This window comes from Leptinotarsa decemlineata, unplaced genomic scaffold, assembly GCF_025532065.1.
Source record: "Leptinotarsa decemlineata unplaced genomic scaffold, Ldec_3_MD MMD2_tig00026354_RagTag_RagTag, whole genome shotgun sequence".
In the NCBI taxonomy this organism is placed as follows: Eukaryota; Metazoa; Arthropoda; class Insecta; order Coleoptera; family Chrysomelidae; genus Leptinotarsa; species Leptinotarsa decemlineata.
Window position 1 is genome coordinate 5,238,366 of NW_027412702.1, and position 19,779 is coordinate 5,258,144.

A 19,779-nucleotide genomic window follows, 5' to 3' on the forward strand; every position below is an offset into this window, starting at 1 on the left:
ATCATTAGTACTGTTATATAGTTGTCACGATAGAGAAATTTGTGAAACTTTTGAATATCCAACCACAATTACCTATTTCGGAATCATATTACGACAGAGTGATATATATGTTCAGAGTTAATTTATGGTTATTGTGTCTATACCAAAAAATAAAAAGAACGACCTTATACCGCAAAATCATTCGAGACACAGAATCTCTTTATGGAGTTTATTGCGGTACCTTGCAATAAACGAACTACTACATTTTCTACATAAAAGAACTATAAACGTAGACAACTCAGTTATCCTATTCCAAGACAATATCACCGTAAGTGTTAACATGCTGTAGACCTGGATATCATAACAAGATGGGCCGAGAAGGAAGGGTTACATCTAAGCAGAATCGACCAAAATAGGGAGGACAAAGATGAAGGTTAAGAGCTGAAATTCACAGGTGTAGAAAGGAGGTTGAGTATTTGAGACTGATACTAAATCCCGAACTGACCTGGTACGATAACGCATAGAAAGGACCAGAGCAGCTCAGAATAACTTCAAATTATACACTATCTACTGAAGACCAGAATAGGACGATATAATGGAGGATTTCAGTCTACAAATAAAGCGAGTATTCAATGAAGAACTCATGCGAATTGGTACACTGTGCTGAATTTTCGGAATGGCTGACATGAAAATATGCCACCCCGCGGGGGCAGCAGTGATTTTTGACCACTTATCATATATAAGTGTATATATGATATGGTATATGATATGGTATCATATGGTAAATGATAATAATTGAAAAGACTTTCACAATATGAAACATGAACCTTGAACAGTACTTTCTTGAGAAAAATTAGCAGTACAGTAATTAAAACCAATGGATTACTCTATCCATTAAATATTGAGGTGACTTCAATACCAAACATTATTTTTTGGAATTTGAAAACAAAAAATGAAACAAATTGCACAAATTGAGTGGGCGTACTTGGAGACTGGCTGTAAATCAATTATCTAAAATTACCTACACTGTCGGTTAATAGACTGACACCTAATAAAAACCAACTACTCTCCTGGCTAATATCACGAAGGGCATTGGATTATATCGACAGTCTCCAATTACGCCCACTCAATTTGTGGAGTTTTCTTCCTTATAAGAGGAAGCAAGCAGATGGGGCGATGATAATCCTGTTGTTTGTTGTTCGCTTCAGCCTAGTTCGAGGAATGATACTGTGAAGAATTTCGATTTTCATTTCAGGAAATCATCAACTTTATGTTAATGATAGACACGACCTTGCACTGACGAGTGGCCAAACAGCCCGAAACTGGTCTACAAGTGTGTTCCAATAATTGAAAATCTATTGCGACAGTTGTATCGTCAACAGCATATGCAGGAATGACTTCAGTGAAGAATCCTGCACTAACACCTGTCGGTTATAATTCAACGCCCTTCGTGGTATTAGCCAAGGGAGTAATTGTTTTCTGATAGATGTCATTCCATTAACCTACAGTGTAGGTAATTCGAGACTGGCCTGAACAAATTGTTCTTTCAGATAATTTGAAACAAATTTTATAATTTGTGATCGTTATATCAACCCGGGTTATGATTTCATTACTCATCTCCTGATAGGGCAGGCGGAGATAATAATCACGCCACCGGTGAAGAATATCAGGCCATAAGATGTTCCACAAAATGAGGCAGAGAGAAGACACTACTGAAATTTGTAGGAATTTCAATAATCACTATGTTAACATTGGTTCAAAACTATCATCCTTCTTTGTGACCATTGAGACAATGAGAAGAATGAGTTATCCAAAATCAATTTTTCTGAAGCCAGTAACTCAAAATGACATAGAGGATTTAATATAATAATAATAGTTATAATAATATCGTCTATTATGAATAAAAATAGATTTATACATAAAAGGAAAAGGGTTAGCCAAAGGCTATCTTCCACCCCTCCCAAAAATTATACAGTGAGTATAAGAAAATAATTATAAACATACTTATTTACTATCATAACAATAATAGAGACTGAAAAAAATAGTACATCGAATAGTTTCTAATAACTCTTAATATTCTTAACATTATTTTGGTCAATTTAACAATTTCATTGCACTACCATAGGTACATTGAATTTCAAATTTTTTAAATTAGCACTGGGCAGTAAGCATCTGTGATTTTATTTATTTCTTAAATTGATGAATAGTATGATTTAAAAGGGGTTACATATCATTCAGATAAGAAGGGGCTATATAAGAAAAACATCCTTGAAATTTGGAAGTACGGTACCTAGGTATGTTGAATGAGTTAATTCTCAAATTGACCAAATGTATGTCAGATTGCCAGCTTAATAACTATATAAATAACTAGGTGTTTCAGTTTGAAGCAACTTAAACAAAAACATTTTTATCGAATATTGGACTCTGTACTTCACATTCAGCTCCTTCATTTTTAACAAAAATGGGGTGACATATTCACCATATGGTATACCGCATACGAATCGCATGCAAGCATTTTGTATACGTTGTAACTTCTGTTTGTTATATTGCGGCAAAAAATTGTAATACACCGAACAACAATACTCGATATGGGGGTAAATAAGAGTTTTAACTAACCTGAGTTTCATTTCTTCTGATAACTGATACTTGAATTTATATAGTGATTTGAGTTTGAAGAATGATACTTTGAGAATGTTTTTCACATGTTCATGGAATGAAAAAGAGCTATCTATGGTTACACCAAGATTTTTAGCACTGTCTACCCAGTCAATATCTGCGTTATCGAGAGTGAGCCTACAGCTACACTGAGTTACTACTATTTGTCTTTAAACCCTTTGCATAAGGCCAAAGTCTTATTTGGATTGATTTTCAGTCCATGATTCTCCGAGTATAGGAATGTTTTGTGCAAATCTGTGTTTATATTGGCCATGCCACTTTCTGTATCGGTGTTATGAGAAGACAGATATAACTGTGTATCATCTGCGTATAGATGTACTTGACAATGTGATAAGAAAGTGGGGTAATCAAAAATGAACACTGAAAACATCAAGGGTCCTAAAATACTTCCCTGCGGTACACCTGAGATTGTTTCTTTCAGGGGTGACCATGAGTAATCATCTAGTTTGACCTTCTATGATCTGCCTGTGAGATAGCTTGTCATTCATTTGAGAGAAATGTCATCGAATCCTATGAACTTGAGCTTGCTGATGAAAATCGAAATTCACTAAATCGAAAGCTTTACTTTGATCAAGCAGTACTGAAATGGTGATTTTTGATTGATCTCTGAAACTCGCAAGATCGTCGATTACTTTCAAGAGGGTAGTTTGTGTTCAGTGTTTTTTGCGAAACCCAGACTACTCGTACGGGAGTATTCGATTTTCTTCAAGAATAGCTCTTATTTGACGGGAAACATTTTTCTCGAATATTTTAGAGAATGAAGGCAGAATGCTGATAGGGCGTATGTCACTGAACGTGATAGGTGCATTCTTTTTCGGAATTGGAATTATATCTGGAACCTTCCAAACATCTGGAAAAATACACTCTCCGAAGAACTCGTTGAAAATATGTTTAACTTCATCAATACAGTGTGCTATCACTAAAGAAATCATCTTGATATTTATATTGTCAATACCTAAAGCATTAGATTTTATGTCGGAAAAGTTCGATGAGGAAAAAGTTCATAGAAGCGTTCAATTTATTATTATTGTAGAATGAAAGAGTGTCATCATTTACTATTGAATGTCTAGCCACGTTTAAAAAATAGTCAGGTCTACGTAGTTCAATTGGCAGGCTATTGCTTTGCGAGGATGATTTTGTACTAACACCCCAATCTGCAAGATTTCTCCATGCCATTTTTGAATTGTTTTCATTTTTGTTCAAAACAAATTATATATACGCTGTTTTTTTCACTGTGTAGAGGCTGCTGTCTTTTCTTTAAGATATTTGACACGGGTTTTCATTATCAATTTGATATTATAAGTTATATACGGGGATGCTTTATGTTTTCTGTTTACAGTGCAAATTGGAGCATGTTTGTCAAAAAGCATAATGATGCATTCGTTGAGAAAATTTACTTTGGAATTAATATGTTGCAATTTTTTATTTCATGTTTATTATATATGGTGTAAGTACCTAAAATTCTCTGATTTTGATAATATCATAACCAAAATTTTAATGGAAGTTGAATTACAATTATCATCATCAATTGAAAAATTGTTTATTATTTCCTTTTTATTTTGTTTCCAAAATTGAAAATTGCTAAGGTTTAGACAATTTTCGAGAGAAGTCCTATTTAGATCGATTTCTGTTCTGTCAATAATATCAAGAATTCTTGAGATTGCAACAGCAATTTGTAATCCATTCATTTCTTGTATTCATATCAATATGGCTTTCGAAACCCAAGTGATACACAATATGCCGCCTTGGATATACATGATCTACTATCCTACTATCAACAATTCCCTACTATCAGCGTGATTTGTTTCAGAAATTTGAATGAAATTTGTGCTACTGTTCTTGAATAATGCCTTGCTCGATATTTGCTCGTCATGTTGAACAGACTTTTCCACTTAGGCAATAAGTGAATGATACGAAGTACCTAAAACTCAAAAGACCCAAAATCATGAATCTGAAAATAACTAACCGACCCTTCAATTACCGCATGATTACTATGTAGTTTGTTCAAACTGTATCAGAGAGAAACGATCCACAGCGTATGAATATTCACTCAATTTCCCCGAAAACCAATTTCGCTTGAAACATCTCCTCTACAGAAATAAACATCAATTCCGACCCAAGGCATTGACTTTACAACTCTCCACCACTACTCCTGGACCTATATTTTTCATCCTTTATCTGTTTCAGGGCGATTGGGTTTATCCTTATCGACCAGGAGACTACGCTACACTGACACGAAAATATTTAGGATCATTATACTGGTCAACGCTCACTTTGACGACCATTGGTGATCTGCCAACTCCCGAAACTAATGCCGAGTAAGTATTTTCGGTAATTTTTTATTTTCCGAGTTGAATGTTCGGGTAACGGTCTGTCTATCAAAAAAGTTACCGATGACAGTTCAAGGCAAAATCTCCTATTATCGCTCTATTTAAGACATCGTAATCTTTTACTGGGTCTGGGATATTTTTATTAAACAGCTTCGATTAAGGATAGTTCAGAAATATAGAACATTCATTCTTACGGAAAACACAGTTTGTGTTCTATTGTGTTTCCCTATGAATTCTGATATCAAAATATTGTCATGTAGATAACCTAACCTAACCTAACCTAACCTAACCTAACCTAACCTAACTCAACCTAACCAGTACGTGAGGAAGTTCTTTCCTATCATTGGCATCTAAATTGTCCAAAAATATTTTCTATTGATGAGAACATTCATAAAAACGTGATGGTTCCTGCATATATATGAAGCATGGAGTAAGTTTCTACTCCATGCATGCGTACCTTTCAGTTTCACACCATGCGACCTGTGTCACATGACAATAGAGGGCGCCTCCAGTCACTGTGCGAGTTTTCATGTTAAGCGGACCACAATTTTTATATCACTAGTATATCACTTTATATTGCCATTGATATATTACTCAATCAATTATTTTTTCATTCGACCGTTTCAATTGTATTTCACGGTGCATTCAAATTTTTCATATGTACAAATGAACATCATTATTAAAATTATTATTGGAAACTATTGAAAACTATGTTTTTTACGTAAACTTGTGCCGTTCAAATATTAAAACTGGGGAAGACTTTCTACCATTGTCCTATATATCGCATGAACAAACGATATTATTCATGTTTCTTTGTAAGTAAACTTTTTTTCATACAGGAAAACAAATTCGGTGGACGGCCCTCGGTCGCTGCCGCGCAGAGGGGTCAAGTCGCGCCTTCTCCAGTTCAACACTAATCACGGGTACGTTTCTGACAAAATCCTCTCCACCCCCCTCAGTCGTCACTCTGGCAGCGGCAGGATCGAGGGTCACTTTTTGCCATCCGAAACCGCTTCAACATGAGGAATAAACAGTTTTTGTTGTCGAACAGCGCCTGCCACTGCCATTGTATGACGATCGTCCTCTGTTTTTACTGTTCACTATCATGTGTTGTTTCATATTTTTGTGTATGTGTGCCTGTTCGAAAACATTACTGTTTTTCTTCATGCTTTATACCCGATATGTGTCACCTATTACATTAGCCAGTTTCAGTGTGACATAGATTAATAAATTTATCTTGACAAACTGAGCGTCTTATTCCCTATACATAAATTAGGGCTACTTATTTCACAGATGGATGTAGTATGCATTGAATTGCAGAGGACAAAACAATAGAAAGCTCTAAGGATGAAAATCAACATTTCGCTGAATGATATTAAAAAAATTAATACAAATTTAGTTCATATATGTCAAAGAATTAATAAGATGTTTCTGTGATGCTTTCTATAACTCAAATTGGAGAATTACTTTTGATATTGAAGTATACCACAAAAACAGGAGGAGAAACTATAAAAGAACTTCTCCAGGTGTACTTCTCCGGGTTAGAAATTACAAATCTTATACCGCAGTCCTGGACAGATTCAAAACTGTAGGCTCCTGAAAGAGCGTCTAGAGACGATCGGCTGGTTATATAGAAAGTACTTTAATATCTAGTGAATACTAGTTGAATTTATTCGAGGTGAATCCCATTTGAGTTATTTCACCTCTACCAACGTAACACAAGTCGATTAATTCTATTAGCATTAAAATTATGCGCTCAGGATTTGATGAAGTTGATGAATGCCGTTTTTTTCCCGGTGTTGGGAAAGATGGTAGTCGCTTGTTGAAAGGTCTGGGAAGAATGGTGGCTGAGGCAGAATCGGACCCCTTCTCTTAGCCAGTATCAGCTGCTGCTGTCCTAAACGTCTCCTGTTATTGTAGAGGATCCACTTTTCGTCATACATGACAACTCGATTAAAAAAAGGATTGTTTCGATTGCGCAAAACTTCTGTCAACCGTTCAATAATGGGGCACCCACTTTTCGAACTTTTTTAAACATGAAAAACTGCATGGGAACTGACACACTTTTCATGATGGCTGTCTCCACCAGAGCCCTCAAATTTTCGTCCTAGATTAATGTAGGTCCTAGGTACTGTAGGTAGGTCCAGGCTTCGTAGAGATAAATTGACCGAAAATCGCTCAATGATATCATATGGTTATATACTGAGAAGAGTAACAAATCAGAATTTGAAAAAAAATTAACAGCAATGTATTGAGTAGGTACACAATTCTCTATCGATTAGTATATACCCCGACACAATAGAATAAATATTCATTGAGATATGGAACTACATGATATTTGACCGGACAAAACATTTGAAACAACCCAATAATATAGTGGAAGGATGCATGCAGCAGGCCCTGAAATTTATAACTGGATCGACGATGAACCCAATGGAATCGACTGTTGTATTATTTACCGAAAGGACCAAAACAACGGGGTTCAGGACCTCTGAAACTCCAGGATGCATGAATAAATCTGTTAGCGGATGTCAAATATCTGGGAATGATATCAGGTCCCAGGCTTACCTGGAAACAAACACTGTAATCACTTGAAAGAAAGGCGGGGGTAGCACTGATGCTGGTCAGACGCACCTACGGTAAGACATGTGATCTATAACCAGACATGATGTTTCGGCTCTGCAACATGATGGTTGAACCCATGATAACATATCTGATAACATATCTGAAATCTGCTTTTCTGTTAACCAGCTGTCGCCCCCTACGAAAGAAAACTCTCAAAAGATGAAACTTGTGCGAGCTAAGGACTAACAAAGTCCTAACCTTGCGGTTCACACAACAGTCAATTGAGTGAGTAGAGCAAACCACCCACATCAACTCACCAGGCTACTGTCCCACCAGGAAACGTCAGAAAACATATACGAAAAAATTTTGTAAAGGGTCCGTCTCTGGAGAGAACTGCTTCAACAAGGGAGGGATAGACTCAGAATGATTAACTGCAGACGATACAACAAAATGACAGAGAGAGAGCTCTTCATATTTAATGCGAATGAGAGACATTGGATCACAGGAGGCAACAATTCATGGATAACCTGAATTATGTTCAGAAGAATACGATGTACATCAAGCAAGGGATCTGTTCAAATCAGTTCATGACACAAAATTGTTGGTGTGGGTGTCATGAAAAGATGGGAGTAAGACGGAATAAGCCCTTCAAGGGTAGCCTCAAGCTACCCAAACGACACCTCACTGAGAACTAATAATTTTTCCTGTTTATCACGGTGTGATATCATTTTTTGAAACTATTGAATATATGTGTTTTGACAATTTCAGTCGCATTTTGCAAGTTCATTGTTTTCGAGGATTGCGATTTGGTTTTAGATTTTTTAAGTTTTTACTAATGAACTTCTTATATTTTCCATAAAACCATCGATTAACATTTTCAACGAGAATCAATTCAACTGTCACAATTCCACAAATTCCGCTTTCCAACTTTTTTGCTATGAATAAATAACACATGAAATTTATTCAAGAATCATTTTGAATTCAATGAAACTCCAGGAAAAGTTTATTATTTCAGTTTAGCGTTCTCTTTCTGTACCTTCTCATTTCCAATTCTCAATATGCATTGGAGGGTGAACTGTGATAACTTTGTTTTCATTGTGTCTGTAAATATTTATCAAGCTCGATGGTTAGAAGCGAGCAATTTTCCAATATTATTTCAGATCAATGGATCCAACTGAAGAGGATACGTATCCATAAGAACGGATGGCGGAATATTTTCCCAATGTTCGACATTCGTTTTAAGCGAAACGCGAAACACAGATACTCGTAATTCCTAGATGAAAAAAAAATTGAAATATTTTGACGTTTTACGTCACATATTTAAATTTTCATTATAATGAATGAATGTGGAAGTCACTTAACACTCATCTCTGTTTCTACGTAGTGGTAATTCCTAGGAAGCTGAAATTTAGTATATAGGTGCTTAGGTCAACCCGGGGCCGCACTGCAGGATGCTAGATGGTCGCTTGGAGGGTGGATGGTAAAGGTGGATGGTGGAGGGGCAATGCATCCCGGACGCAGTGAAATGAAGCCAGTATCCAACTGAAAGCGAAAAAGTAACAATCATGTCTCTCTTTCTCTAAAGTTGCGAAAAAAATTTACTAAGTTCATATTCGAGAATTATAGTGGCAAATAGTTTAAACCGTGGGTGCATACTTACAATTTGAGGCGTCAACAGGACGGAGAATTCGTGAGAATCTACAAAAAAATTACGACATCCTGACAAATTTTATTTGTATTCAAGAATGTCAGTTGAGGCATTCGACCTACTTTTGAAGTTGATTGAATGCAAATTGCAAATAATTTCAACGGACTTCAGAGAAGCTATATCAGCAGTGTCGTCGAAATTTTTGAAATTTTCCTCAATGGGTCTGCTGGGTCCCAAATTGCCATTCTTTTGTACACAGAACTTATTACGTTTTCCTCCTTAGCTAGGCTACCCGGCTGGAATATCAAACACGACTGATTAGGTTGGATAGACGCCTGGCGTACCTTCGGAGGGTTTCTGGAGGTAAGATAGTAGTGAGGGGCCACTGCGGCTACCGTCGTTCTGTTACTCACGTTCATAAATAATAGGATGTTCGCCAGGCAGCTATCTACCATCCACCAACCTTCCTGCAGTGCGTACCTAGCCTTTAGATACGAACTAAGAAAAGATCTTCGAATATTTCAACTGGGGCGCCCCCTCTTTAGACGTTTACATAAGAAAATTATCTTTTCATCACTGTTTCTAATTACTACTATATTTTTGGAAGCTGGAATTTTGTATGTAGTTTCGTTTTATATTGTAGATGTACAATAGAAAGCATTTCTTAATTATTCCAAATGGGGCGCCAGCCGCGTGGGGGTGGGGAAGCACGTCACTGATTTCTTCATGCCCTTAAATTTTCAGTGGGTGAATTTATATTTAGTATCATCGCAATGCATCGTGCAGAGCCGGGACGGTCGCTAGTAGTGAAATAAGTATGATAACACACCAGCAAGTGTATGAAGCTTGTTAGTTCTGATCATAACATACCACAACCCGAAGCACGTGTCTATGGTTTGCTCAAGTTGCCTCTGTGGTGAATTTTATAATCATTTTATTATAAACACAAGATATTATAACCAAAAACATGTATGTACGGCTGGCTTCTGTTTAAAAAAAGTCTGTTTAAAATCTGTTTTTTCGTTAAGCAACTGTCGCATCCCTACGAACGACAACCCTCAGGAATCGAAACTTGTGTGACTTAAGGATTAACGAGGTCTTACCTTTTAACGTGTGATTCTGTTGATGAAAATAGATTGAATGTGTAGAAAATTAATCAAATCAAAATACAATTTGAGTTTCATCAGGATTTGTCATGTGTAACTGTAACTGAAAAGTTTTGTCACATATATTTCTGATGAAAATAACGAAGTTTTAAACATTAATGGAACTGAAATATTTAATATTTATTATATTTTGGTTTCACGAATGTGCTTAAAGCTTCGTAAATGCATAATATTTGAATGGTGAGAAATAAATAAATATTGATATGCAACTGTGTATGTAATGATTTTATATTTTTTGCAGATATATATTTACTATAGTGAGTTACCTGATCGGAGTATTCATTTTTGCCACAATCGTAGGTGAGTGTTTTCGATCTTTCTTCAACTTATACGAAAAAAAATTGTTTATTTAACATAAATCTAATGATATCCAACATATTTTCATATATCAGCAAATAAATGAGTGATGTGTGTCATATAAAAACGATTTTTTTGAAATAGTGTCATAAAGCAACTAGTCCACTATTAAGATAAGATAGATGTTATGTTAGAACCGATCAATAATTGTTTCACTATATGCAATAGTTACTTCAGTTCTTGTTTTGTAAACTGTCAAGTGAAAATCTCACAATAATGTGTTATTTGAATACAAAACGAATTGTATTTTCCATTATTAGGAGAATTATTCGTGAGAGTATATAATATTATTGTATTTCATTATTAGCCGAAATTTGGTCCAACCAAAATTTGACAAACCAAATTTTTCTCCTGATAAAACATATATGACAACTATGGTTGGAATTACTCGACAACAAATATTTGTTACTGATGAAAAGTAATTTGCTATAAGTGAAAATACTTGTTTACTGTAAATAAATAAGATATTTATCTTCTACTGGAATTTGTTCATTTGTTACAGATTCTCTGTATCAATATATGCCTTTCCTTCATTTAATATAGGTACTTTTCATTCAAGAAAACTAAATAGATATTTTCTAAATATGTAAATTCAATGTATATTCGTAACATGGTGGAAAAATTTAATTTGTTAGAAAAAACTTCGATTCAAATACTCAAATTTTTTTTGAATGCTAGTAAACAAATTGAGGGGCCACTGTACTAGTACCATGAAAACGTGTTCTTGCCAGAATCGATTCGATATAGCCAAATAATATGATTTTTTTCTCATTAATAACTTCATTTGACCTATAACTTAACAAAAAATCCAAAGCTGGAAAGATTTCTCAAAAAATTGACGAATATTGTTGAAAAAGATTTTCTTGAATGCGAAATGTCAAAAATCATCGTGATTTTGATTTTTTGTCCATTTATGTTCGCACTTATTATGAATCACACCACCAAAACAGTTCTGAAATAGATTCATCCCGAACAGCTTATTTTAAGATTGTAGGGGCAATTCAGAATGGAGTGTTTTTGAATGTGAAATGGATATTTGAGAAATAAATTCAATGAGATTCCAAAACATCAATTCATAAAATAATTGAAGGACGGTACATTGAAAGAAAAAATAGATAGATATTCCACCGAAATTTATCAGATGGGTTGTAAATTCATTCGAAAAACTTTTCCACATACCTACTAATAATAATCCACATGAAATAATCCCACCTCCGATTATTTTTGACAAAAAAATCAGAACTGTACCAATGATGCGAATCACGTGACTACTTTTTTGTTATAATTTGATCGTCACTGTTTTTCCGGGGATGTGTTGAAAGTTCAGCCCTCCTTCTTCTGAAAGCTAATAAATTTGAAATCAATATGAACAAAATAGAAAAAAACAATGAAATATCAAAATTATCAAAAATAATAATTGTACCCGATCTGTAATACAGGAATGAGTCTGTTAAAATATTGGAAATATTATTTTTGAAATGAGCAGACTAGTCTGAAATCTAAAAAATGAAATAAAAAACTCTCACTATCCATGATAACAAATATAGAATTTTCACAATAAATTTTATTCAAGAAACGTTTCGGTATACTGTTGCTTCATCAGTTGAACTGGTGTACAACTGATGAAATACATTTTGAAAGTTTTATCATCATCATGGATATGGATAGCGTTGATCAAAGAATCTGAACTTTGATAATATGTACCGCTGTAGTAGACGAAACATCAGACATAAAATCCGCAAACCACGACCGAAAAACCCGGGAAATAGCTTTGACACAGTGTCATTACAAGTGACGGATATTCTGAGAAAAACATTATTTCGGCCTGAAACGGAAATAAATTATTAAAGCGTTCAAATAATAAATGTAATTTCAGTAATACATCAATTATAAAAATAAAAAATGAGAAATGAAAAATAAATAGGTTGGAAATGCAGAACATCACAGACGATGTTTCAATTGTAAGTATTGGTGATAACTGATCTATTTCACTTTGAGAATACTCATTCCTATCGTCTTGAATTTCCGATTTAGTTTGGCATATATTGCATATATTGCGAATCTCTAGAATATCTTGGCTTGTCAATATGAACGCAGCTTCTTAAATTTTCTATTGAACCCTATAGATGAACCCTTTTCAGACCACTAGGTGTAGGTTCACCAACCCAACGTCCGTGAATTGATATGGAGAATAATTACCATGAGGAATATTAGGAGCTTGTCGCCTACTTGTCCAGCACAGCACAACACGGCGCTGTTCGTCGCCTGATGGCGTCGGATAGTAGCATCGCCCACTTGTCCAGCCACAACCAGCATACTGAAGGTGCCGTTTGTTCGATTTTAAGGGAATTTCAGTTGACATCCAGCGGTGACAAACATGTCTATCACTAGCAGTTCTGACGAAAATGTGGTACTTATAGTGGCCGCATTATTGAATGTAGAAGAAAATAGTCACAAAAAAGAAGGATGTGGGTCCATCCCAATAATCAAAAGAGGGCAAATCTGGGAGAGTTTCATCATATTTTCAACGACCTGAAAAAAGACTAGGAGAAATTTTTACAGTATTTCCGAATGACTCCAGGCAATTTTTCAGAACTTTTGGATATTCTAGAGCCTGCCGTAACAAGCTACTCAATTTTTCCTCGTCAATTTTCATAGGTACCGTCTGACACCGTGCTGTCAACTGATGGAAGAGCAAAACAGAGAAACAGAAACTTCCCAGGCACGTTTGGACAAGTTGATGCTGGCAAGCGCTAGCCGGCGACGTGCTCACTTGACCAGTCCGTCACAGCACGTACCGTTATTTGCCAGACAGGAGAACTGGGATCCTTTCCGGCGGCGGACGCTCTTGGTTGTGCCGTTCCGGACTAGTGGGCGGTTGTCCATTCATTTTCATTATTCCAAACCCATACGTATTTTCACGGGACGAGTCGTGCTGTGCCGGACAAGTGGGCGATGATCTTCATATTGTGCAAGTTTTTTTTTTACAAAAAAAATTCTTGGAAAAACTTATCGTTCGTCCAGCTGTAGGAACACGCTGAATTTAGCCAAGTGATCACCTTACAATCCGTCGTGGTAATAGGGTTGTTTGTCGGCAAGCATTTGCCAACTTTTTTTGTGTATATGCGTTGGAAGTAGTTCGTTCGGCGGTCGGTAACCAAATGCACTTCGTAATGGCAGATGTCATCACTTGTCCTTCAAAGATAGTTGACATACAACTATTTGGGTGGCAAATTTCAATCGGGTTAGCAAAGGCCTCCAAGAGGCCTCTTAGAGCCCTCCTCCAAGAGGCCTTCGCTAACTATAAAACTACTTTGAAACGAGGCGGTATCAAAGTGATAAAATATGCTTATAGAAAAAGAGTGACAATACTACAAGTACTGGAGATGCGACAAACAAATTTTCGTATAAGACAATATAGTCCAACTTTGCATTCGTGGTTCAGCCCAGCACCACTAATGAGACCAATAGTAAGTTAAAAGAGCGCTGTCTAGTATTGGCTCACAAATGTTCTGTTTTTTGGGGAATACTTTCATCTAGTTGCTTTGAGGGGAAAGCTGAAGTGAGAGATAGGAAGAATTTTGTTCGGTGGTCGAAGTCGACGCTTAGCTTTGATCTTGGTAGAAGAATGTAACGATTGTTTATTTTCTCTTCCGTAAAGATACGATCATTGGTTGTTTACATTTTATTATGGTGGAATGCTTCATTAAGTTGTAAGAGTGCTTCATGATACTGTATGTAGAAGAAAATTTTCTCTTCTGTCTTGTATTATTATGATTCAGCAAATGCTACACTTTTATCGTTTCTATGAGTATATGGCGTATTTTTGCAACTGACGAATTGCCACTATTCATATGTTCTCGTTTGTCTCTTCAAAATATCCTATTTGAATAAATTTATCATACCTTGTTCACTTAGTAATACCTATTTCATAAACAAATACCACATTTCCACTTAGTCCTCTCAATGAATATTTTCCAGTATAATATTTCCAAAAAGTATGAAATTTGATAGTGGCTGTAAGCAATAAGTATCCATCAAACATAGTGGATAAATTAATAAAAAACAAAAATTTAGAAAGTATCTTCGTAATGCCTCGACTTTTCGAGAACAGTAAGATTCAAAATTCCTAGTGCTTCCATATAAACCCAAATACACCAATAGGTTGGTCCGAACATTCACAAAATTAAATATAAGAGTGGCTTTCAAAACTGCACGTACACTTCAAGAAGTGTTAGGCAGTCCGAAAGACAAGACGTTGGAAAAACAAAAGTCTAGGAACTATGAAATATGCTGGGAGGATTATAATAGAAAATATGTTCATCAAACTAAACTATATCAGCTCACTACAAGGAACATGTTCCGCATCTTCACCCGCAGCAGGAGGTTGAATATCTTAATGGGGATCTAGAAGTAATTTTGAACTGGGGTGAAAGTAACCGGGTTCAATTCAACGGCACAAAAACCCAGGCATCGGTTTTCGAACCGGATATAACAATGTCAGGACAGACAATTCCGCATTCTGCTTCGATGAATTTGTTATGGGTGAAAATGGACACCAATATGTTTTGGCACAATCATGTCGCTGGAATTGCAAAGGCTGCTTCTCAAAAGCTTAGAATACTGTTCCGAACCAGAAAACTGTACACACCTCAGCCAATTTTTATGCTTTATAAAGCTCAGATCAGACCTTCTTCGGAGTATTGTTCTCATGTATGGAGCTCCGCCCCCAAACATACCCTAAAGCTGCTGGATTCTATCCAGAAAACAGCTATCCACCTGATTGGAGACGCGAATATCACTTACAACCTTGATAGTCTGGAACATCGAAGAAAGGTTGGTCTCTCTTCTATAGATACTTTCACGAGAAGTGTTCAAGTGACTTGGCATACTTGATTCCACCAAGAGCGATACATATCAGAAATACGCGACGGACTGTGGCTGCTCACCGCGTGAGGTTCAACTCAGTACACCTCGAACTTCACTGTTTAAGAACTCTTTCGTTTAAAGAACGGCGTTTATGTGGGATAAACTTCCTGGGAATGTTTTTCCGAATGGATTTAATCTCCAGCGATTCAAATCCAATGTGAATCACTACTATGGCACAGGCACCGCTCTAAGAGCGCCTCAAGGATTTCCCTGTAATACTGTGTTTTGTCCTCAAAAAAAATCAGTTTCATATACCGGAGAAATCTAGTGTTGCTCAACATGCCATAGAGAACGATCACAGAATAAGTGATTAATGTTTGAAATTGTTGAGACCGGTACATGACAACAGGTTTCTGGATGTTCTATGAACAGCGACAACTGTCCTTTTTCGAACACCCCTTTGTTTCGTCTAATACGTGAGAATTCTAAATAAAAAAACAGATGAATATTAAGAAAAAATGTAGTGGATAATCATTAACAAACAGGAAACACGTAACAATTTATAGGTATTAAAAAAACAGGTAGTTCAGCATAGGAACAATAACAGGTAGTAAATAGGTACCACTAACCGGTAATAGTCAGATACCACTAACAGGTAGTCGTTAGGCTACTAGCATATGAAAACACTAATATAGTAGTAAAAATTAGTCATAATGATCTCCTGACGACGCTAACTTTGTTAGCGAAACGCACGGCGAGAGACCGTATTTTGTTCTGATGTTGGGAAAGTGTTTTCAATAGACAGCATGAAATTCATGAAAAATTAAGATTCAAGGGATGCTTACTCTCCACCAGAGGTTGCTTTTGCCTTTGTGGTCAATAACGGTTAGACTGACTGATTTCAATAATAGGTATTAAGTTTTACAAAGTTTCTTCTGTATGTTGATACTTTTCGCGAATGAGTGTCAAGCAATAAATCCACATTCGAATGGCTTTCCGTGAATATCAAAAACAATTAATTTGAATAGCAAAACTAATGGTGAGTTTTTGGTGTCAGTAGATCCAATATAAACGGTGTAATAACTTGAAAGTTTCAACGTGATCTGGACAAATAATTAATTATGCTAGGGAAACTCATAGTAACTTCATTTCACTTAATTTATGTACTTATAATGTGCTCATTAAAAGTTGGAACTTCAAGTGAAAAGAGCTTTTGTATAATTTTTCAAAAAAAAATCTGTTCTATAAAAGAACTTCAAAATCACTGATGATTCGCAGCTCTTATGTATGTTAATCAATGCTAGAAATGATATATTTTTGTTGATTTTGAACAGAAATGCTCTTCTTATTTCAAGCTCAAATTGTTTCTGAACAAAGTACTTTGAAACAGTAAAATTCTCTAAACATTACAAGTATATGAATGATATGATAACGATCATTTCCAATTGGGATGATAATTACAGGCTGATTCTCACATTTTTCGTTGCCAAAAAAAATTGAAATCATCATTATTTTCGTCATAACAAGCCACTTTTTGATGCTAGGTACTTCTATTGAAATTGAAATGAAGGTTGCCTCAAGCACATTGAAAAAATTCCAATAATTTGCCCCTGAAGAAAGCATTGTTTCTTGGATACTTCACATTGAAACTTTCGATTTTGGTATTTGACGAATAGGAAATAACCTTTAAAAAGCTTTTACTTCGATTGTATTGGCTTCAGAGACACTATAAACCCATTTCTTTCGTTTTTATTTTTTTACTGAGAAATATTTTTTCTATGAAACCATCTGAGAAGTTGAGTTTATTGATTAAAAATTTGAAAATTATTGACTTTCAATTAGGACTTCATCTCACAAAAATTGCTTATAACTAGTCAATTAGTCCAATGGAACATGTTTCACTTCCGCGAAGCAATTCCCGGTACAGGATCATCTTTGTAGTAGAGGGTGAGTAAAACCTCAATCCTACGTTTTGTGCAACTCAGTACCTTTCAGCAAAATCATACACTATCACCGTATGTACCTTCAATGATTGAAGTGATTCCCTCCCAACAAATATCAAATGGGAAACGTCGTACGTAATCCTCAAGCGGTTCGCCGATATCAACCGCAGCTTTGTGCAAAATGACGTTCGAAGAGCAGGAAAAGCGCCCACAGAACAGCAATAATTCACTAATGATACGATAAAGATCTCACATGTCGATGTGCCGGCTATATATCACTTGGCTGTCACCTCCATACAATGGATAGTGGAAATCTATACGCACAAGTTAATCCAAGTCTGACATAAGTACATCTCTCACATAGAAGCAATGCCCTGCTTTATCATTGATGTATTATCTATTTTGTGGAAGTGGAATTCAAGATTCACGTTTGCTGTCAGAAAACAGAATACATAACTCTCGAAATAATGAATTTCCAGTTGTGGAAATATTTATCATATCAGCATAACGTGGCAGAATTCAAAAATTCAACTGCGAGCATAAAGCAGATCGCTTTTTATTACATCCTTCAGAATATATTCTCGTGAGAAAATAGTGAAAAGTGAACACACGAGTATCGATAAAATATAGTCGATTGAAGGAACTGTACTAGGGTCGATTCTAATTTTGCTGACGACACCGAAATTTTCTGTGAAGTATTTTCTTGACTCTCAAAATTTTGGTTGAAGGATATTTTCAAAAGTTATCAATCCCTTTCAAAACGTTACTATCAACTCTTTTAAATTTCAATAGATTTCGGAAATACTATGAAAATTAAATCAAAAACATGAAATACCTACCTAAACATTGTATATGTAGACTAGGGAGGGTGAGTGTAAGCCCACAGCACTTAGGCCACATGTGACCCATTGTACATCTTCTCGAAGAATTGTCTTCGTAGGTCATCGTCCATCCTGTCCTTTCCAGGAAAGTGGACAGCTCACTGGGAGACATCTCCTTTATATCAGCACACTCCCTTATTGACGATAACTCCGGGCACTCGCATAGGACATGTCTGACAGTCTCATCTTCCTGTTCACACATCCTATATAGGGGTGTGTCCACTAGCCCCATGTTATGGAGGTGTTTCCTGAGTTGACAGTGACCAGTTAGAAATCCTACTGTTAAGCGTAGATTTTTCCTGATCATCGCCAGATATTTCTTTGGCGCCAGCTTCCCAAGGTCGCCAGGGTGAACCTGGCAAGATTGCATCCTTTGATTCCATCCCATATCTTTAAGGATTTAGCATAAGTGTGAAATTTGGCTAGTTCCGCAATTATCGGAGTCATCAGGTTAGGTCAGGTTAGGTGCCACTGGGTCCTGAAATTCTTAGTCCACCCGCTTCCTTGGCTAAAGAGTTGGCAATGCGATTACGTTTACTCCTGTCATGCCCTTTAATTTTTCCAGAAATTTCTTTCCTGGTTATTTTTTTTTGTGGCGATTGAAATAGCAGCTAGTCTTCTTTGGGCCATGCTGGTATTTTTTCCCATTCCCCACTTAATCCTTAGGCTTAGTGATCTGAAGTACACTCCGTCTGTATATATGCACATTGCATTTGTAGCAACTGACTCTGTGTTCTGTTTTATTTGTATTTTGTAGTGTTTATTGAACACAAACAAACCTGATTTCAATTGCATCACTGGTTGTCTGCAGCAGAAGTTGCGCAGTAAGCGCTTCTCGCAATAGGCTCAGCCTCACTTGACCAACTTCTATTTCGAGGTTCACACCAGCCGTGCGCAATCGTAACATGGCCTTCAACGTAACCTCCTTAACGTACAGGTCCAGAGGGGTCAGACCCGTAACTGATTCCATTGCCCCGGTTGGTGTTGTTCTCATAGCTCCTGTGATGTTTAAACAAACCAGTCGCTATATTTGATATAATTTTTGGGTGGTCGTTGCTTGTAGGACTTTCAGTTCCCATGCAATGACTCCGTACGTTAACATAGGTCTTATTATTGCAGTGTGCGGGGTGAAAGACCATAGGACCATACTTTTTAAGACATAATTTAAATTCTGCGGACTACCTACACTTTGTGAATACCGAACTATCTGAAGTTTTGGATAATATGTCCCTTCAAGTAAGAAATGTTGTGTGGTATAAGTGTGATGGTGCACCTATTTATACTACAAGGGTGGTTAAAGAGCGTCTTTTGGAAATATTTAGGGGCAAAGTAATCAGTTGCAATATGGAACACTTTTGGCCGCCT

General features: G+C 36.2%; 1 protein-coding gene across 7 annotated transcripts in view; it reads left to right on the top strand.

Annotated features, from left to right (window-relative positions):
- Cngl (Cyclic nucleotide-gated ion channel-like) overlaps positions 1-19,779 on the top strand; it is a 463,427-nt gene that overhangs the window by 392,093 nt on the left and 51,555 nt on the right. For 6 of the 7 annotated variants that reach the window (XM_074184263.1, XM_074184264.1, XM_074184267.1 and 3 more), the window contains 3 exons: positions 4,843-4,973; positions 5,825-5,908; positions 10,606-10,664. In XM_074184263.1, the coding sequence (XP_074040364.1) occupies positions 4,843-4,973; positions 5,825-5,908; positions 10,606-10,664 (274 nt within the window). The remainder of the gene's footprint in view (positions 1-4,842; positions 4,974-5,824; positions 5,909-10,605; positions 10,665-19,779) is intronic. The other variant, XM_074184265.1, reaches the window with a different exon arrangement.